This window comes from Hyaena hyaena, unplaced genomic scaffold (genome assembly GCF_003009895.1).
Source record: "Hyaena hyaena isolate Hyena2069 unplaced genomic scaffold, ASM300989v1 scaffold_149, whole genome shotgun sequence".
Lineage (NCBI taxonomy): Eukaryota > Metazoa > Chordata > Mammalia > Carnivora > Hyaenidae > Hyaena > Hyaena hyaena.
Genome location: NW_024080781.1, coordinates 1,012,923 through 1,035,026, shown reverse-complemented (window position 1 = coordinate 1,035,026; position 22,104 = coordinate 1,012,923). Strand labels below are relative to the sequence as shown.

At 39.5% G+C, this 22,104-nt stretch overlaps 1 protein-coding gene across 1 annotated transcript in view; it reads left to right on the top strand.

The window, feature by feature from the left end:
• The window catches only part of DNAH11 (dynein axonemal heavy chain 11), a 353,093-nt gene that overhangs the window by 42,419 nt on the left and 288,570 nt on the right, over positions 1 to 22,104 (top strand). The window contains exons 9-14 of the mRNA XM_039238848.1: positions 7,538 to 7,654; positions 13,832 to 13,969; positions 14,279 to 14,403; positions 14,948 to 15,143; positions 20,910 to 21,014; positions 21,409 to 21,801. Coding sequence (XP_039094779.1) covers positions 7,538 to 7,654; positions 13,832 to 13,969; positions 14,279 to 14,403; positions 14,948 to 15,143; positions 20,910 to 21,014; positions 21,409 to 21,801 — 1,074 coding nt within the window. The remainder of the gene's footprint in view (positions 1 to 7,537; positions 7,655 to 13,831; positions 13,970 to 14,278; positions 14,404 to 14,947; positions 15,144 to 20,909; positions 21,015 to 21,408; positions 21,802 to 22,104) is intronic.

Genomic DNA, 22,104 nt, shown 5'->3' with positions numbered 1-22,104 from the left:
CTTCTGTCCTACAAAGTTTCTGTTGAAAAATTAGCTGGTATCATTTTAGGGTTTCCTTTGTACAGAAGTAATTTTTTCTTCTGCTTTGTAACATTTTAATTTTTGTGTCTTGATGCAGACCTCCATGGATTCATCTTGTTTGGGGCTCTTTGTGTTTCCTGGATGTCTGTTTCCTTCCCCAGTTTAAGGAAATTTTCAGCTATTCTTCAGAAGAGTGTTCTGCCCCCTTTGCTCTCTCTTTCTTTGAGACTCCTGTAATTTGAATGTTGGTATGCTTGATGCTGTCTCAGAGGTACCTTAATAGATGCTCTTTTTTTTTTCTCTTTGCCCTTTAGCTTGCGTCCTTTTCAATACACTGTTGCCCAGATCATTGATTCATTCTTTTGCATCCTCTAATTTGCTGTTGATTCCTTTTACTGTATTTTTCTGTTACTGTATTCTTTGGTTCTGTTAGGTTCTATTTTCTTTCCATGTTGTAGTGAGAACAACAGCATCTCAAGTTTAGGAAACATCATTATTTTGAACTCTTTATCAGATAGATTGCTTATCTCCATTTCACTTTTGTATTTTCTGAGATTTTATCTTGCTCTTTTGTTTGGAACATCTCCCTCTGTCTCTTCATTTTGTCTCACTCTGCTTGTTTCTATGTATTATGTAGGTCAGCTTTATCTCCTGGTCTTGAAGGTAGTGGTGTGATTTAGGGCATCCTGTGAGGCCCAGTAGTAGAGTCTCCCCCTAGTCACCAGCATCAGGTGGTCCAGGAGTGTCCCCTAGGTGGACTGTATGTACCCTCCTGTTGTGACTGAGCTGCATCTGCTGTGGTTGTGCTGGTGAGTGCTGCTCCCTCCCAGCCCAGCTGTCTGCAGTGACTGGCTGCGACTATTGGGAGTGCACTGGTGGGAAGGGCAGGCCCCTGTTATGTCCGGCTGAGAGGCCTGGCAGTAGCTGCTCTGGGCTGGCTGGTGGGTAGGATTAGCTCCTGGCACAGCTGGCTGAGAGATCAGGGTAGGCTGATGTGGGCATGCCCCTCCACCCCCAGAAGCATCTTTGGTGGGGGAGTACCAGCTGTGGCCAGGACTGCCTACCAGGTGTGTCAGGGACAGGAGCCACTTGGGAGAGTGGGTTTGCAGGGGAATGCTGGGGTGAGGTGAACAGTGTTAGCAATGCAGATGGAGTGTGTCAGAACTGACTCTGGCAAGCATCCAGCCAGCTAGATGGAAGGGGGGCAAGAAAAATGGCGCCCGCCAGCACTTCCATTCTCTGAGAAAGCTCTTGTAGATCTTTTGCCCCTTGAGCGCCCATCCTAAAATTAGTCAGTAGATCTCCCTCACTTGTAACCCAGGTACTTGCCAAACTGCTGCTCTGTGCTGGGCCTTGGGCACAGTGATACAGTGTGCTGGTCCTTTAAGAACAGTCTCAGTTTCCTGTAATCCTCTGGCTCTCCTGGAGTTCAGTCCTTCTGAAAGCCAAGTGTTATGGGAGCAGGGCTTTAGATACAGGTTCCCATGGCCTGGGGTGCTTAATATGTGGCTTGATCACATTGTCCCTCAGGGAGGAACACCTGTGACATCCCTCCCACTTGTGGGTCCCTATCCTGAGGGTTTGGTTCTCAACTGCATCTCTGTCTCTTCTTCCCTTCTCAGTGTGGCTTCTTCTTTGTCTTGAGCTGTGGATGATCTCTTCTGCTAATCTTTAGATCATTTTCAGAATGACTTACATTAGATGTGTGTCATGGGAGAGGGGAGCTCAGGTTCCTCTTACTCTGCCATCATCTTAGAACTCTTGTCTCAAGATAGCTTTCATTTCCTTGGTGATTGCTTCCTCGACTCATTGATTGTGGGAGGTAAGATTAAAAAATATTTTTAATGTTTACTTTAGAGAGCATGATTGGGGGAGAGGCAGAGAGAGAGGGAGAAACAAAATCTGAGGCAGACACTAGGCTCTAAGCTGTCATCTCAAACTCACAAATTGTGACATCATGACCTGAGCCAAAGTCAGACACTTAACTGACTGAGCCATCCAGGTGCGTCTGGGAAGAAAGATTTCAGTTCAATACTTTACTTGAACTGGTGAAAGACAATGACATTAGACAGTGATAACTAATGTACATATAATGTAATAATGTATATATGTATCTAGATATAAAACCTAGAGCAATACAAAGAGATACATTTGAAACACTATATAATATCACTGTATATTATATATGTTACATATAACATATATTAATATTTTATATATAGTAACACTATCAAATGTGATTCTAAAAAAAGTTCAAATAATTAGAACTGAAGATAACAGTAAGAAATGGAGAAAGGTAACTGAAAAGAAACAAAAAAAAATGGCAGAGTTAAGCCTTAACGTAGCAATAATTACCTTAAATGTAAATGGTCTAACTACACCAGTACAAAGAGATTGCCAGAGTGTACTAAAAAATATAACCCTATTGTATGCTTTCTTTCAGAAACTTCAAGTATAGTCATATTTGTAGGTTAAAAATACAAGGACAGAAAGAGAACTATCATGCAAATGTGAATCAAAAGAAAGCTGTAATGGCTATATAAATAGCAGATAAAGTAGATTTTATAGCATAAAATAAAATTATCAGAGAAAGATGTTTATATAATGATAAAAGAGTCAATCCACCCAGAAGACATAGTAATCCTAAATGTGTATGCACCAGAGAAGACAGCAGCAAAATATGTGATTGAAAAACTGGTAGAACGGAAAAGAAAAATAGGCAAATTTACATTCCGAGTTGGAGACCTCATTGGTCCCTTCTGAGAAATTGAAAGAACAAGTGAATCAGAAATTATCAAGGATGTGGAAGAAGTCACTACCATCAAGCAGGAAGATCTAATCAATGCAGCAAAATAGAATTCATTCTTTTAAGTGCTCAGGGAACATAAACCAGGATATGCCATATCTGGGCTGTAAGACAACCTTAACAAATGTACGATATTTGAAATTGTACAGAGAATGTTCTTTGCTGACAATGGCATCAAAAAGCAATAATGTAAACATAACAGGAAAATTTCAACATTGGAAACTGAAAAGCACATCTTTAAATATTCCATGAATCAAAGGACAGTGTCAAGGGAAATAAAATATAGAGAGCTTAATAAAAACGAAAATATAACCTATCAAAATTTGTGGGAAGAGCCAAAGCAGTTTGAGAGGGAAAGTGATAGCACTAAGAATGTATACATTAAAAATGTCTCAAATCAGTAATCTAGGTTTTCACTTTAAGAACCTTTGGGGAAAAAAGAACTTAGAAAAAAGAAGAGCAAAATAGATACAAAGCAACCAGAAAAAAAGAATAAAGAGCAGGAATCTATGAAATTTAAAAAATAGAGAAAAATCAATGAAAGTAAGAGTTAACTCTTTGAAAAGACAAAGAAAGTGAAAAAGTAAATTACCAGTATCAGGAATAAAATGGGCTACCACTACATTCTCTGCAGACATCAAAAGGATAGTAGGGAGTTTCGCAATAAAAAACAATCTCTACACACATAACTTTGACACCTAGAAAAAATGGACCAATTCCTCAAAAAGCAAATTATCACAGGTCATCCAATAAGAAATAGATAAATTAAGATTTTTTTAAACATTTATTTTTGAGAAAGAGTGCATGTGTAGGAGATGGGCAGAGAGAGGAGGGCAGAGGATCGGAAGTGGGCTCTGTACTGACAGCAGGGAGCCTGATGTGGGATTCGAACTTGGAAACTGTGAGATCATGACCTGAGCTGAGTGGGATGCTTAACCAACTGGGCCACCCAGGTGCCCCAGAAATAAATTTTAAAATGAGATACAACCAACGTATAACATTGTACTAGTTTCAGTTGTGCCACATGAGTTTGAAATAAGAAATGATTGAGAAATGATTATCACATTAGGTTTAGTTAACATCCATCCTAACACCTGGTTGACATTTTTTTCTTTGATGAATGAAATAGAAAATTTGAATAATAAAACTACTAAGGAAATTGGATTTGTGATTTAAAAACTTCACAAAAGAGGGGCATCTGGGTGGCTCAGTCAGTTAAGCATCCTACTCTTGGTTATGGCTCTGGTCATGATCTCACAGTTTTATGAGTTTGAGCCCCACATTGGGCTCTACGCTGGCAGTGCAGAGCCTGCTTGAGATTCTCTGCCTTGCTCTCTGCTCCTCCCTCCCTCACTCTGTCTCTGTCTCAAAATAAATCAAATAAACTTAAAAAAAAAAAAAAAAAAAAAAAAACTTCCCCAAAGGAAGTATCCAGGACTGGACTATTTACCTGGAGAAATTTTCAGTTAATTCCAAATATTTAGGAATTAACATTAGTTCTACAGTCTTCCAGAAATGCAAGAGGAGGGAACACTTCCTAAATTGTTTTATGAAGCTAGTAGATATATTCTGATTACCAGACCAGAGAAGATAATTCCAAAACAAAAAGGAAAAATACAAACTATTTTCCCTCATAAATAGATAAAAATCATCAGCTAAGTATCAGTAAGCAGAATTTGGCAATACAGAAAAAGGACATACGCCACGTGCAAGTGAGGTTTATTCTAGGGCTGCAAGGCTGGTTTTTGAAAACCCACACATTAAAAGTTCTAAAGAAAAGAATGATTGTGTTAAATGATGCATGAAAAACGTTTTACCAAATTCAACGCCCATTTCTGATAAAAACTCTCAGAATAGACAGAGAGTAACCTCTTGAATTTGCATAAAGAACATGTACCAAAAGCCTATCGCACATTATATGTAATGGTAAAGGGTCTTTCTAAATCCCAAACACATACCATATATTCAACTGCCCACTCAACATCTGAGCGGAAATATTTGATATACATCTTAGTATAAACTTGCAACACTGAAGCTCTCCTGTACGTGCACTCAAACCTACTCTTCACTGTTTTCACCTCATTAAATGGCACATATGATGTATAGCCTTCGAGTCCTTCGTGATCTTGCTCTTTTTCCCATGATAAACAGCAGGTTCTGCCATATATACCCTGAGATTATATCTACTTCTCATCTCTGACCTGAATTACTACATTTGCCCCCAAACTGCTTAGGTTCTATCTTGGGTCCATTAGGGTCTGTTTTTTACCCAGTAGCATGAGTGCCTTTTAGAAGCTAAGTCAAATCAGGGCTTAAAACTTGAGTAATTTTCCTAGTCACTAATAAGGGCAATTTTGCAGTCGCCAGGATTAAAATAAATGTTTATAATGATCCTTGAGTAATTCCAGCATATTGTTGATGCTTTAATAAGTATTTATTGAGAAACCAGTATGTGCCAAGAACCCCATTAAATATTGGGACTGTGACTCTGAAAACTACACCTGTTCATTAAACTCTGAGAGTTTTGAATGCAGGGGAGAATATACGTAGGCAGTAATCCGGTGGGCTCAGTGCTAGGATATGAAAAGTACAGAGTGCTGGGAGAGCATTTGTGATGGTCCCTTTTGCCAAAGGAGATGAAAGGAAACTGAGAAACTAACTGAAAGATAGAGAACTGAAAAATAAATACAAATTAAGCAGGTGAAGAGTGGGTAAAAAAGAAAAGGATTAGTGGAAGATTGTATCCTGCAGAGAGAGAGAGAGAGAGAGGGAGGGAGGGAGGGAGGGAGGGAGGGAGAATAAGGATGTGACTGGGCAGGTGTGGCCAGATCCTAGTGTGAAAGGCGGACCAGATCACATAGGGTTTTGTAGAGGGTGGTAAGGCTTTGAGATTTTTTCTTAAAAAATAAGGATTGTGAATTGGAGGATAATGAATAGTAACATCCTAAGATTTCTTTTTCTAGGAAGCTTATGTAGATGGCAGTTGGAGGAATTATTCATAGAGACGGTAACACAGGCCAAGGAAGTGGTTAGCAGAATCCGTCTGAGTGGTAGTGGCTATCTGGACTAGAGTGATGTCTGGAGAGAGGGAGCATAGCGGGTGCACTCAAGAAATGGTTAAGAGAAGAGCTTGATAGCACTTGACCAAAAGAGGATCAAAGGAGACGGCCGAAATTTCTGTCCAGGTGTCTCAAAAGAGTTGCTTTATAGAGAAGATGAAGAATTCAGAATTGTGCAGGATGCCTTTGAATTACCTGTGGGACTTTCACGGGGAGAGATGCCACTGGCCTTCTGAATTTGGGTTGAGTGAAAACAAAATGGAGTTTAGGAGACAGGGAGAGATAGTTGGGATCGAGATTTGGCATTTCCTTTCCCTGAGATGTTCACTACTAACTGTTTAATATTTGAGCATCGAAAATTGTAACTTACTTGTTGTACTGAGAAGAGGGGTAAGTTAGGCTTGTTAAGACTTGTTGGGAAGTTGTGTTTGCTTTTAAAAGTCAGTGATCCTTGAACGAAGAGACTGTCTCTCATTCAGACCTAGAAACTTCCTCTCGATGCTAAATATGGCAATGTGGTATACGATACATAGCGCCCTAGAACGTTGCTGTTGTGCCGTTGTCAGGGTGTTAACAGGTCAGCACAAGGGACATTCCTTTCCAGAAACATAGGAACATGGTGGTTGGAATGTGGGCTCTGGACTCAGGTTGCCAGGCTTTACACTGGTTCTGCCAGTGACTGTGGGCAGATTACCCTGAGATTGTTTTGTCCCCTGTAAAATGGAAACAATATTAACCTACATCATGTGGCGTTTGTGCAAATTGAGTTAATATTGTCAAGCATTCAGAAAACTGAATAAATGTTAGCTGTCATTATTACTACGGTTATTCATACATGAGCTTCATTTATGGAGGTATCAGAGGACTCCGTGATGTTACATGGGCAGCCCGCTCTCTCGGGGCAGCCTGACTGGAAAGCCCAAAGTGTTAGTGAATTACTGAGACTTCTTCCGTGAAGACCGTGAATTGCACTGCCGTGCAGATGATAGTTATTCTTTCATGATTTCATTCTTCCTAATTACAGGAGTGGGTGGTTATTATTAGGAGGAAACTGGGGCTTTTTAACTGCATATTAACACACTGGGAAAATGGAAGAGCATTGTGTTTCATCCGTATCACAAATGATGCTTTCTTACAGGCCTGTGGTTTTTGTTCTCACCTGACGAAATAGTGTTCCCGGGTAGGTTTTCTGCTCCTTTCTGTCTATGAAAAACAAAATGAAAATCTTCCTCTTAAAACTTAAAGGTATACTGAAATTACAGTGAGGATGGGTTCTTTTTCAGTTTCTGAAAAGCTTTGCTTTATCGTTTATTAAAAAAAAAAAAAAAAAAAAAGATTGGGAGGAAGACAATAGACTTGTGGGTCCAGGTGGCAATGTCAGAGTCTGAGCCTGTTGAAAGGCCAGTGAAAACACAGGCTGGCAGTGCTAAATGCTCAGTGTTCCTGTAAGGCTCCTGTTTTGAACAGTTAGTCAGATATAGCTCTTTGTTGATATTTGCTGGAATCCTTCTATGAAAAGTTCATTCAGAGACATGGGGAGGAGGAGGGAGGGTTTCACAGGGAAGGGGGGCAGGGAGGGATGTCATGCTTAGGTGATTGCTGTTCACTGTTGGATACTTTCCCATAAACTATTTGCCTTTGAATTTTACAGGAATTTGAAAGTGATTATGTTGCATTTAAGTCCAAAACTTTGGATTTTGACAGAAGGCTTGGGACAATTCTTTGTGAAAGTTTCTTTAACTGCAGCGGGTTAGAAGCTGCGTTTAAGGTTAGTTCTGAAGAAGCTATCATTAAAAACTATTTTCCTAGTGAATAATTTAGGCTCTTAGATGAAAGGAGTGAATACATTCTTCTCAGATCCAGGTAAACTATTAACCAGTCACATGCTGTTTGCATTCACCTCCCTGAATTAAATTTTACATAATGCTTGAAAGAATGATGTACACTCTGGACAAGGTCAGTGTTAGGAGTTTGAGGGATCGATCTTTTCTCAGATTCAGTATTTGAGCTCTCTTTACCATTAGAAAAGTGGGAAATAACTCTTAATCTAAGATTTTTTCTTTCCCGTTGTCTACATATGTTGGGTTTACCTGTCCACTTCATTACTCTGACTGAAACAAATAGCAATTCGTGTACTGTATTTCATCAGGTACAAGACATCACAGGTTATCAGATACACCATTGTTTTGTGTATAAATAAAGGAAAGTGGTGCCAAAAAATTATGGTTCCATCAATTTTATAACATAGTCCACTTTCAGATGTTAAGCACAAAAAAAATGTTGGACAGAGAACTGAAGAAATGCGGTATGGAGTGTATGGATTGTAAGTTGTGTAAAAGAAATGCATCTTGGGCAGACCTCCCGAAAAGACAGCTTATGAGATGGGGAAGAGGGATGGTATATGACACTTGTCAAAGAAAAGAATTGTAAGTGACATGTAAAGTCAGATGACATCCCACAAGAGGAACACACCCAGGGAATCCTGGGCACAGTTCACCGAAAATGGCGGTGCAAAACAAGAGAATGGACACAGACTTTATAGAAGATGCTGTCTGACTTTGACCTTCAAATTCACATGACCCGTCAGTTGGTGGTGAAGGTGGAATTGTCTTGCCCTGGGAAAGCATTTTAACATGAAGAATTGACAAGGATCAAATGGTTGGTTGTTTTGTAAGAGCTGGGAGATGAAATGGAGATGCTGTTGGTCAAAATATGTAGCCTATTACTGTAGAATTAAGCTGCCTGTGATTCCCATCTCTCAGAAATAATTATTTAATACTGCCACTACTTGTTATTTGGCTAGATATGCATATATGTATCTCTTTGACACAAGTGACATCTTATGCTGGCCCTCCTTGGTAACCTTTTTCACTTAGCAATCAACCATAAATATTTTCTTTTATAGCAGAATTCAATACTATGTTTGTAATGGGAGTGTAGTAGTGTATCATACTCTACTCTCTGTTACTGGAGCTACTTTGTTTTTCATGCTTTTATAACTAGAGGAAAGAATGTAGATGATTTTTTTTTTTTACAGAGGCTCCTACCTGTTGTTATTGTTACTAAAACCTTTTTTAAAAAATATTGGGGTGCCTGGGTGGCTCAGTCGGTTAAGCATCCGACATTGGCTCAGGTCAGGATCTCATGGTTTGTGAGTTCACGCCTGTGTCTGGCCCTGTGCTGAGAGCAAAACCTATTTGGGATTTTCTCTCTCCCTGTCTGCCCCTTCCCTGCTCATTTACTCTCTCTCTCTCTCTCTCTCTCACTCACTCACTCACTCACTCACTCACTCACTCACAAATAAATAAACTTAAAAACTAAAATGGGGCACCTGGATGACTCAGTTAAGTGTCTGACTTCATCTCAGGTCATGATCTCACAGTTTGTGAATTCCAGCCCTGTGTCAGGCTCTGTACTGACATCTTGAAGTCTGGAGCCTGGTTTGGATTCTGTATCTCTCTCCCTCTCTCTCTCTCTCTGTCTCTCTCCCTCCTCCCCCCTTCCCCCCTCTTCCTCTTTCCCTCCCTCTCCCCAGCCCACTTGTGCGTGCATTCTCTTTCTCTCTCAAAAGTAAATACATAAACATTTTTAAAATTATGTTTATTTTTGAGAGAGAAAGAAAGAGTGCAACTTGGGAAAGGGAAGAGAGAGAGAGAGAGAGAGAGAGAGACAGAGGATCTGAAGTGGGCTCTGGCCTGACAGCAGTGAGCCCGATACAGTGCTTGGACTCTCTAACCGTGAGATCATGACCTGAGTCACCCAGGTGCCCCACCTACCTTTTCTAATTCAAGTCTCTCTTCTTCCCTTAGAACACCAGTTGGTATGGATTCTATTCTAGTGTGTGCCACTTATTTTTTTCTAAACAACTTTGTCTTTTTGTCACGTATTTTTTCTTCAACTTTCTACATATTTGTATCTTGTCTATGGAAGCATCTAACATGAGCTCCCGCCTGGTAGCTCTGCAGGGGTGGGACATCATTTTACATTTTTTGTTATATTTAGATCCCTTCCTTTAGTGTCTTGTAAAGCAAACACTTAATAACTGCTTGAGGTTGGGTGGACTGTCTGGTCGTCATTGTAACAGAATGATACACTGCTGAGGGTAGGCTGCAGGGAGAGAAGTGGCAAAGGAGAAAAATCACAGGAAAATTCTCTCATATTGAGGGAAAAATGATTTCTAGCCCAGGTACAGGATGATGAACCCTGACCATTTGCTGTTGGGTCCCAGGGAGTAAATATTTGCAGATGGTTCTCCAAAGACCGTGATTCATGCCTGCTCTTGGCAAAGACGTGACCAGGAAGGACACTAGACCCAAACACTGTTCTCCTCTAATGTGAAGCTGTAGTTCAAAGCCTACAGTGTTGACACTCAATAAAAAACAAAACAGAGCCAAACACTAATGAATGTTTCTCTGAAATTTAGTGTGTCTGCATGAAGGTAGACTGAAGCGTATGAGTTAAAGTATCTAGAGGAGTCCTCAGACAGTAAAACTGAAAACAATAAAATGGTGAAGGGTGTAATGGTTCAAGTGCCAACAGATTAAAAACACTGTGGAAAGAGGCAAACCTAGGAAAAAAATATCTGGTCCTTGAATGGTGGGCGACAGCCTTATGAAAAGCCCTGTTATGTAGTGAAAGTGAGAAGTAGGAAATTGAGGTAGATCTTACAGACCTCACGTGAGGTATTTAGGAGAAGAAACATGCCGTGGGAGTCCACTTTTAATCTTTTGAGGTTGATACGAAGGAAAGTGTTTATTATGTTCTTTATAAAATAGCTCTCAGTGCCGTTATGACAAGGAAGCAAGAGCTGCAAGTGACCATAGTTCTTATCCCAGAGGGTAGTTTTTAGATATTGATCGTGTGCACCACCTAAATGGTTAAGACTTTTCCTCCTACTATTTTCTGGTTCTACAACCTCCCCATAGCCCCTGAATCTTTTCTCTTTTATACTTGGAGTCAAGTCTCACTAAACATATCAGGTAGGCAGGATGAGAGCAGTTGGGAAGCTTCTGGTATTTCAGTTGTGGTCAGTATGGTAAGTGTTTGAAAGAGCATGCTGGGAAGTAAATGCATTCCCTGCTGTTGGAGGGTTACACTTCTTTGTTGAATATGAGTCAGTGTTTGCTTCTGAATGTTAACACGAAATCCAAAGTCAACAAAATAGTGGCTGTAAGGAGAAAGTTTATTTGCATTTTGCTAGGTAGCAGCTAACCGAGCAGGTTTAAAAACGTTGAGCAGTTTCTATAGTAGTTAGAACTGATATTACCAGGAGAAAAAAGCCCAATGTGTCTGACCTCTAAGATAGGGTTAAATCTACATTTTACTTTGTACAATTTTTTTGCTGTTTTTCCTCCCAGTGAATGTAGTTTATGTAAATACTTAGAAAATGTTAACAGTGAAGCTGTTTTTAAAGAATAGGGTCCTCCCCCCGCCCTTATTTAAAGTTAATTCCAGTGTAATTAACATACAGTGTTACATTAGTTTCAGGTGCACAGCAATTCTGTACATTACGTTACTTAACTCAGTTGCTTAAGCATCCAACTCTTGATTTCAGTTCAGGTCATGATCTCCTGGTTGTGAGATCAAGCCCTGAGTCAGTGTCTGCCTTGGGCTGGAGCCTGCTTGAGATTCCCCCTCTCTATCTGCCCCTCCCCGACTCATGCTCACTCACACCCTCCCTCCCTCTCTCTCTCAAAAGAAAACAAAAACCAAAAAACAAAAAAAAACCCCAATAAACAATCCAAATTCTGTACATTACTCAGTGTTCCTCGTATGTGTACTCTTAATCCCCTTCAACTATTTCATCCATCCTATACCCAGCATCCTCTCTGCTAACTACCAGTTCTCTTTTTTCAGTCTATTTTTTTCTTTTTTTTCTTAAATTCCATATATATGAAATCATAGGCTATTTGACTTTCTCTGGGTGATTTATTTTACTTAACATTATACCCTCTAGATCCATCTATGCTGTTGCAAATGGCAAGATTTCATTCTTTTTTATGGCTAAGTAATATTCTATTGTATATTTACCACATCTCTATCCATTCATTTGTTGATGGACACTTGGGTTGGTTTCATATTTTGCTTTTGTAAATAATGCTACAGTAAACATAGCAGTGCATCTATCTTTTCAAATTAGTGTTTCAGTATTTGGGTAAATACCCAGTAGTGCAATTACTGGATCATACAGTATGGCCACACCAGTTTGTATTCCCACCAACAGTGTATGAGCATTGCTTCCCCCCCCCCCCCCCCCAATCCTCACCCACAGTTGTTTAAAGAAAACAAATTTTGAGGAACACCTATTATTTCTCTCAGAGAAGTAACAATTTTCTTTTTGGCCGTGTTACTTGGAAGGCATAGACATTGATTTATAGTTTTGTGCCATCTTGATGATAATTACTGACTTTGAGGAGATATCTTCTTTTAAAGAAATATCTGTATTAACAGGTCTCCTAACTAACATTTGATGAATGCCCACACAGAGTAAGCAAGTAACAAAATAATTTTAAGTTGCCCCTTGGTTGTTGAGGGCCTGTACAGGGAAGCACAGGCCCTGGCACCCACTGCCAAATGGCAGCCCTGCCACTAGTTGAGTGAATTTGGGGAAATGACTCCTTCTCCACAACTCAGTTTTCTCATGTGAAACATATGGTAACAACATTTTAAGGCCCTTAAAATGCAGTACCTGGCACCTTGCAAGCATTATTTAAACACTGCTTATATGAAAGTGTGCATTTTAATTGTATCACTTTGCTTGCAAGGAGAGCTGTCTGATGTTGGCACCCAGAAGGATCCACATGGGACAGACAGTCAGGCAGGAGGCTAATGGGGATCCAAGGTTAGGCTCCCCAGGTAGCTGAGCATTGTGGAAACTGGTGGTGAAAGTTCATTTGGATCTGGGTGGGGAGCATGGGCTGAGTGAGGAGAGTTGAAGCACCTTTACTGTCCTGCTTGCTGGTGATGTGATTCTGTTCCAGTCCACGTCTTTTTCTTCTGTCTCCCTCTTCATTGGTTTCCTCCACTTGCTAATAGTTGTTGTTCACACTTCATTTTGCCACGGTAAGTTCAGTCTGCCTTGCCCCAGTTCTTTTCTGGAGGAGGAGAGAATGTGGTGAGTTCAAGGCATTCACTTGAGGTAGGACACTCATGTCAGAGGAACTGTCTGCCTGTGGAGTAGTTGCCCTTGGAGCAGTCACTGCTGCTGCCGCAGGCCGCAGTGTGGGGGGCAGCTGGGTGGTGTGTCAGGCAGCATGGCTGGCATGTACAGGGCAGTCACACCATTCAGCATAATTACTACTATTATTATTTTTATGTTTATTTATTTATTTTGACAGAAACAGAGACAGCTTGTGTGGGGGTTGGGGGGGAGACAGAGAATCCCAAGCAGGTTCAACACTGTCAGCCCAGAGCCTGTTGAGGGACTCAAACTCACCAAACCTTGAGAGCATGGTCTGAGCTGAAATCAAGAGTCGGATGCATAACCAACTGAGCCACCCAGGTGCCCCTGGCATAATTGTTTAAAGGTGTAAGCTGGAGGTCCTCTATATGGATATTCTTATATCATTAGAGCGTATGTGTAGGAGGAGAGAACAAATAAAGAGAACATACGTTTTGCTTCTGTTCTTATATCTGCACAGTCTTTTGAAACATTTCCTGGTGCCCAGCAGGTGAAAATAGTGTCATCTGTGAGCAGGGATTGCTGCTAGACAGTAGTTAGTTTCAGACTCCTCTCATTTTCTGCTGAGGCAGGGAAATTACTTCACAGTTAGCGTTTGCTTTTTTGGAAAAATGTTTTCATTTTGGAGGTCCTTTAGGATTCTTGGAGGGTTCTAGATTTCTGCTTTATCTCTAGTCCTATAGGAGGTTTAATGGAGGGAAATAATGGAGTACTTGTGTTAAAACCCTCACAGTTCGTAACCTTCTAACTTTGATTTTTCTACAGCTTTTGACCGTATTTGGGAATTTTCTAGAGAAACCGGTTGTCATGGAAATCTTCAGCCCACATTATAACACACTAGTGCATATGTTTGACGTGGAGTTGGATATGTGTAAGCAGTTGTATAATGAACACATGAAGCAGGTAAGTAGGGGGTGACGTTGAACGCATCCACAGCATCATTTTTGCGGGTGATGGCCATCATTTGGGACTTGATTTAGTGATACCTAAAGATTAGATATGAGCACTAAACCTTTTATGCCTTCATTTAATTTGTTTCCTTATGCAGATGAACTTGGCTTAGGACTATAACTCTACTAATCAAGTTCATAACACATACATTTTATGTATTTGTATTGTAAAACTACCAAAATGAACAATTGCTTACAAGGTTGGAATGCATTCTGATTAAATATTTCCTTTCTTCCTCTTCACCAAAATATCAATTTGCAGATTAAATATGGAAATGTAGTTCTCCACAGGAATATGCCTTTTACCGCAGGCAATATCAAATGGGCTGAGGAGGTCCTTGAACGACTTCAAACATTTTGGTCCAGTTTTGCATCTCTCCGGTATTTGTAAGTTATTAGGCTTATTTCATGGTAAAACCATCCTAATGAAACAGGCAAATTTTATGGAAGTCAGGGAGCTGTTTATTTTAGCACTTAAAGAGTCATTGCCCTATTTAACTCTTCATTGGCTCAGTTCATTGAGAAGGATTCATCCCCATGCTTTTAAAATACATGCAGTGGGACTCTTAAAACTTCATCTCTTTAGGTCCATACATAATTTTTCACTTTTCCTTTTCACTACAATATGTGGGTAGCTTTTTGTTACTTTTCTTGAGTAACTAGCACTCCTTTTATTTTGTAGACTTTCTGTACTTTCCTCTTTTCTTTGTTGGAATTGGTAACTTTCTGACGTTGACATAGAGTTACGTCTTTGGAGTTCTTTTAATTTCATAACTGTCTTTTAAGGCAACAACAATTCATAACCATTATTTGGCATTTATTTCTATTCATGTTTTTTATAGTGCATTTTATCATACTTTCTATTGTATATTGTAAAGTAGTCAAGCTGATATCTAATAAATAGAAAAGAAGAAAAATCATATTCCTACAGATTCTTGGAAAGTCCTGATGATGCCGTAGTTTATCAGAAGTATACTGAAATGACAACTTTGCTAGACCAATTTGAAAATTCTATCTATGATGAATGGAAAAGTAACGTTGATGAAATCTGTGAATTCAATTTGAATCAACCCTTGGTTAAATTCAGTGCCATAAATGGTCTTCTCAGTGTCAACTTTGACCGAAAGGTAGGGGTTTGATGTTTGTAAGTTGTTTTATAGATGCTGTTTTTATTACAAGTTAATCTCTGATACTTCTAGTCATTTATATTTAATTTTGGGAGAATGTCAGTGCTACAAGGAATATAACTGGAAATATATTTTTAAAAATATATTTATTTTTGAGAGAAGAGAGAGAGCACCAGTGGGTGAAGGGCAGAGAGAAAGGGGGACAGAGGATCTGAACTAGGCTCCACGCTGACGGCAGCCAGTCCAATGCCAAGCTCAAACCCATGAACCACGAGACTGTGACCTGAATCGAGTTGGATGCTGAACTAACTGAGCCACACAGGTGCCCCCTGAAAACAATTAATAGATTGTTTTAGAGATTTGTTACCCAAATGCTGTATTAATTATTGTTTGTTTTGTCTTGTAATGACCACTTCCACCTTCACTGAATAATGAGTTGAGAGTAGGGTCTGTTACATTTTACCTTTGTGTTCTGTTTCCAGCATGGTGTGTGACGTGTCATAAGACCTAATAAATGTTAGCTCAGTTGAATGTGATCATTAGTCTTTTATCAGAGTTTTCTGGCTTGAATTCTCTTTGTTTTTAGTTCATTAAAATTTTATCATGTAAGTTAAGATTTGGAGAGTCCTCAAAATGTATGGAATGAGAGACATTTTTTAATGCTTTGGGTGGATAATGGTAAATGATTTGTCATAATATCTTTCAAAGGGACAATAAACTCTAATATGTTAAATTAGTAATTTTTATAAAATAGTTTTCAGAAAAACACAAGACAACATATAAATGCCCCAAATAATATGAATGGCTAAATAGTATCCAGGATGAAAATTACCTGTATTGAAGAGATCTTTTTTTATCTTATGATACTCCACATAATAAGGAAAAAAATTCACAAATTCTCTGAGTAAGTTTATTTCCTCAAAAGTTCATTACCTGTTATATAAATGATGATAATGTAATGAAAATGTGGGAAGTTTAATAGTAATTATATATATTTGTATATGTTTATATATAATGTACTCTGAACATTATGTATCGTTTATATATTTGATAAATGATATATATGTAGGCATGTATGTATATTAACCTATTTCCCACTTTGAAAGCTTGGTAGGAGACCATAAGAAAACTTAATATTTATTTATTTTGAGAGAGAGAGAGAGAGAGAGAGACAGAGAACGAGTGGGAGAGGAGCAAGGGGAGAAGGAGAGAGTATTCTAAGCAGGCTCTGTACTGTCAGCATGAGTCCCATGCAGGGCTTGATCCCACGTACCATATGATCATGACTTGAGCCAAAATCAGGAGTTGGTCACTTATCCAACTGAGCTGCCCATGCAGTCCTAAACTTGTCTATTTACCTAAAAGACTATGTTTTACAGGAAAGGGCAAACATATAAAAATACCTATTTGTAAGTTGCTATTATAAAAAAGATGTGTAAAATTTGGCTAATTTTTTAGATAGTGAAGATTATACACTGTTTTTTAGTGATTGCCCTTTCATGTCAGTTCGATTGTATGCCTAGGTAGGAAATGAGCCTCTCTGGATTTGATTGTCATAATCTGCACCCAAATTCTGATCTGTTGCCCTAAAATAGTACAAAGAATAGCATCACTTAATTATGTTTACAAACCTTAGCACATGCATATAAATACATGACCTCAAGAACTGAGGATTTCTTTCATCCCTGATTTCATAAAACCAGCTTACAGAAACTCAATTCCTGAGATGTTCCAGGGATAATTCCTGTGATTGTACCTAAAGTGATTATAAAAACACAGACTATATGTTAATAGTTAACCTCTGGTGTGACAACCTAAGGGAGTCAACTGATTTACCTTAAAAATGTGTTGTGAAGTCTTTTCCTCAGAACCTGTGATTTAGAGGTACAGTCGTTTCTGCTACAACATGACATACGCATTCTAAAATCACTGCACTCAGAAAAAATTGCACAGTAAAAAGTCCTGGGCTTATGGGGAGATGAGGTTAGGGTTGTCATACTTGAAGAGTTGTAAGCAAGGGATGAGTGGGTGGCTTGGTTGGTTGTCTTACTGATGATACCAGCTCAGGCTGTGACCTCTTGGTCATGATCCAGCCCCTTGTATGGCTCTGTGCATAGAATGGAGCCTTCTTGACGTTCTTTCTCCCCCTTTCTCTCTGCCCCTCCCTCACTTGCTCTCTCAAAATAAATAAACTAAAAAAAAAAAAAAAAAAAAAACACCTGTAAGCAGTACATTAAAAAAATAGGAATGTATTACCTCAAGATCATAAAAGCCATATATGAAAAACCCACAGCTAATACTATCCTCAGTGGGGAGAAACTGAGAGCTTTCCCCCTAAGGTCAGGAACACTAGATGTCCACTCTCACCAGTTATTCAACATAGTGTTCGAAGTTCTAGCCTCAGCAGTCAGACAACACAAAGAAAGAAAAGGCATCCAAATAGGCCAGAAGAAAGTCAAACTTTCACTCTTTGCAGATGATGTGATACTCTAAGTGGAAATCTCACAAGACTACCAAAAAACTAGAACTGATCCATGAATTCAGCAAAGTCACAGGATATAAAATTAATGTGCAGAAATTGGTTGCATTTCTATACACCAATAATGAAATAGCAGAAAGAGAAACGAGGGAATCGATTGCATTTACAGTTGCACTGAAATCCGTAAAATACCTAGGAATAAACCCAATCAAAGAGGTGAAAGATCTGTACACTGAAAACTATAGAAAGCTTATGAAAGAAATTGAAGATCCCCCCCCTCCCCGCCCCGCCTCAAAAAAGAAAGAAAAACATTCCATGCACATGGATGGGGAGAACAAACATTGTTAAAATGTCAATACTACCCAAAGCAATTGACATATTCCATGCATTCCCTATCAAAATAATGCCAGCATTCTTCACAGATCTAGAGTGGACATTTACATGGATCCAGAAAGACTGTGAATAGCCAAAGCAATCCTGAGAAAGAAAACCAAAGCTGGAGGCATCACAATTCCAAACTTCAAGCTGTATTACAAAGCCATAATCATCAAAACAGTATGGTACTGGCACAACAGACACATAGATCAGTGGAACAGAATAGAGGACCCAGAAATGGACCCACAAACTTATGGCCAACTCATCTTTGACAAAGCAGGAAGGAATATCCAACGGAATAAAGACAATCTCTTCAGCAAATGGTTTTGGGAGAACTGGACAGCAACATGCAGAAGAATGAACCTGGACCACTTTTTTACACCATACACAAAAATGAACTCGAATGAAAGACCTATATATTAGGCAGGAAGCCATCAAAATCCTAGAAGAGAAAACAGGCAACAACCTCTGTGACCTCAGCTGCAGCAACTTCTTACTAGACATATCTCTGGGGGCAAGGGAAACAAAAGCAAAATTGAAGTTTTGGGACCTCATCAAGATAAAAAGCTTCTGCACATTGAAGGAAACAGCAAAACTGAAAGTCAGCTGATGGAATGGGAGAAGATATCTGCAAATAACCTGTCAGAAAAAGGGTTAGTATCCAAAATGTATAAAGAACTGACCAAACTCAACACCCAGAAATAATCCAGTGAAGAAATTGGTAAAAGACACTTCTGGATAAAGTATCTAGCTGGTTAACAGACACATGACGAGATGGTCAACTTCACTCATTGTCAGGTTAATACAAATCAAAACCATGATGCGGTACCACCTGTCAGAATGGTTAAGATTAACAACTCAGGCAACAACAGATGTTGAGGATGAGGAGAAAGAGGAACCCTTTTGTACTGCGGGTGGGAATGCAAACTGGTGCAGTTGCTCTGGAAAACAGTATGGAGGTTCCTCAAATAATAAACAATAGAACTACTCTGTGACCCAGCAATTCCACTACTAGGTATATATTCCAAGAGATACTGCTGTGATGTTTCAAAGGGGCATATGCTGCCCAGTATTTATAGCAGCGCTATTGACAATAGCCAAAGCCTGGAAAGAGCCCAAATGTCCATTGACTGATGAATTGATAGCATTCCATCCGTGTTGTGGCACATGGCAAGATTTCATTCTTTTTGATTGCTGAGAAATACTCCATTGTGTGTGTATGTATGTATGTACACTCATATGCATATATATACATGTGTGTATATATGTGCATGTATATACATGTGTGTATACACGTTTACATATATACCTATATGTACACGTGTATACACACACACACACTGGAATATTTATCGGCAATCAAAAAGAATGAAATCTTGCCATGTGCCACAATCTGGATGGAACTAGATTATATTATGCTAAGTGAAGTCAATAAGTCAGAAAGACATGTCATAGGACTATACTCATACATGGAATTTAAAATATAAAACAGATGAACATAAGGGAAGGGAAGCAAAAATAATGTAGAAATAGAGAGACAAACCATAAGAGATTTTTTTTTTTTTAATTTCTGAGAGAGAGAGAGAGAGAGCAGGGGAGGGTCAGAGATAGAGGGAGACACAGAATCCGAAGCAGGCTCCAGGCTCTGAGCTAGTTGTCAGCACAGAGCCCAATAAGGGGCTCGAACCCACAAACCATGAGATCATGACCTGAGCTGAAGTCGGACGCCCAACCGACTGAGCCACCCAGTTCCCCCCAAACTATAAGAGATTCTTAAATAGAACAAACTAAGGGTTGCTGGAGGGGTGTTGGCTGTGGGGAGGGACTAAATGGGCAAGGGACATTAAGGAGGACACTTGTTGGGATGAGCATCGGGTGTTATGTATATGAGTGATGAATCAGTAAATTCTGTTTCAGAAATCATTATTACACTATACATTAACGAACTTGGATGCAAATTTAAAAAAAGGGAAAAAAAGGCAAACCAAGAAACAGACTCTTAACTAGAGAGAACAAACGGATGGTTAGGGAAGGTGGGGGGGGGGGATAGGTGAGCACTGAGTGTTGTATGGAACTGTTGAATCACTATATTGTACCCCTGAAACTAATACTATACTGTATGTTAACTAACTGGAATTGAAATAGAAATTAAAAAGGAAAGTAGGAATAACAGCGTTATTTTATACATTTTAAATGGCCACCCAGGTGCCTCGTGCCTATTTCTAAGCCTTCCAGTTGAGTTGGGTGCAGTTTTTAGTACACTTGCTAATGAAATTGCAGATAAATACAGACACAGTTGGTGGTATGCTCACCTTGCTAGTGTATCACATTGGAACAAATTTATGTTTTCAAAGCAAACATTGTAACAAGGTACTGGAAAAGACTGAGGCCCATTCATGGCCTTCCATTTCACATGTCCATGTGTACATGTTGCTGTCTTTCCCTTAAATTCTTCTTCTGACTATGGGCCATAACCAGTGATATGTACCTTTATTATTTATACTCCCACTTCACAGGGAATGTCTGATTGTTACCTAAAAAGCATATGAAACAGCAGCTTCTTTACCTTGACAATTGGAGAATATTGTAATCATTGGATGCAATTTCAAGTGTTTGGACTTTCACGTGTGTTAGAAGAGAATGCTATTCTTAAAATGCATCATGGGGCACCTGGGTGGCTTAGTCGGTTAAGCGTCCGACTTTCGCTTAGGTCATGATCTCGCGGTTCGTGGGTTGGAGCCCCGCGTCGGGCTCTGTGCTGACTGCCAGCTCAGAGCCTGGAGCCTATTTCAGAGTCTGTGTCTCCGTCTCTCTCTGACCCTCCCCTGCTCACGCTGTCTCTCTCTCTCTCCTGGAAATAAATAAAAATATTTTTAAAAAATGCATCATAATCCTTGATTTTCTTTTAATAGCTAGTGGCTGTATTGAGAGAAGTGAAATACCTTTTGATGTTGAAGAAATCCAACTTACCAGATTCAGCGTTAGCCATCTTTGAAAAAAGAAACACTATTTTAAAGGTCAGTGTTTTTAGGGCATTTTTTGAATGGAATTTTTTTTTTACTTGGTGTTTAGTTTTTTTTGTTTACTTGATGTTTGTTTGTTTTTTCTTTAGGGAGAGTGTTCATGAGCTGGGGAGAGGGGTGGAGGGGGAAAGAGAAGGAATCTTAAATAGACTCCACTTTCAGCATGGAGCCCATTGCAGAGCTTGATCCCATGACCCTGGGATCATGACCTGAGCCAAAGTCAAAAGTCAGATGCTCAACCGACTGAGCCGCTTAGGCATCCCTGAATACAAGAAAAAGTATCTTGATTTGTAATCCTTAACATATAGACCTATAGTATTTTTATGCCTTTAAGATACATAGCTTTAACATATTTGGCACTTTTTGTTTGGGGATTTTCTTTGCTCAGTACATTGGAAATCTTGAGCTTCTTGTACAAGGATACAATAAGCTGAAGCAGACTCTTCTGGAAGTGGAATACCCTCTGGTTGAAGATGAGCTGAGGGCCGTGGAAGAGCAACTACAGGCAGCCGCGACGTCACTGACATGGCAGCATGACTGCTGGGGATACATCGAGAGGGTGAAGACAGCCACGTCAGAATTGGCAAACAGAGTTGAGCGTGCACAGAGCAATGTTAAAGTGATCCAGCAAACCATGAAGGCGTGGGCGGAGTGTACGCTTCTTCCCCGGAGGGAGCACAGGAAGGAGGCTGCCTTTACTTTGGAGGATAAGAGTGATTTGTTTTCTAAAAAGTACAAGCTAATTCAGGAAGATGGCTGCAAGATACATAACTTGGTGGAGGTAATTGCTTGTAAGGTTTTGAAATAGATTGAAGAGCTTTTCAATTAGTTGAGAAAGAAGCAGACCTATACAATCTTATAATATAAGATTGTTTTTTTTAGAGTTGAGAGAGCTTTATGTATGGTTTTGTTAAGCATTTGAAATGGAGGAATTTGCCTTGCTTGCCTTTTGGAATGTGAGATACTTTGATGAAACACTAAGGATAGAGATGGAATCCTTGTGTTTGTCCTAGTCACACGCTCTTTGGCAAGCTCTTCATAGCTAGCCTTGTTGCTGGAATGCCTGTGTCAGCCATCTTGTCTG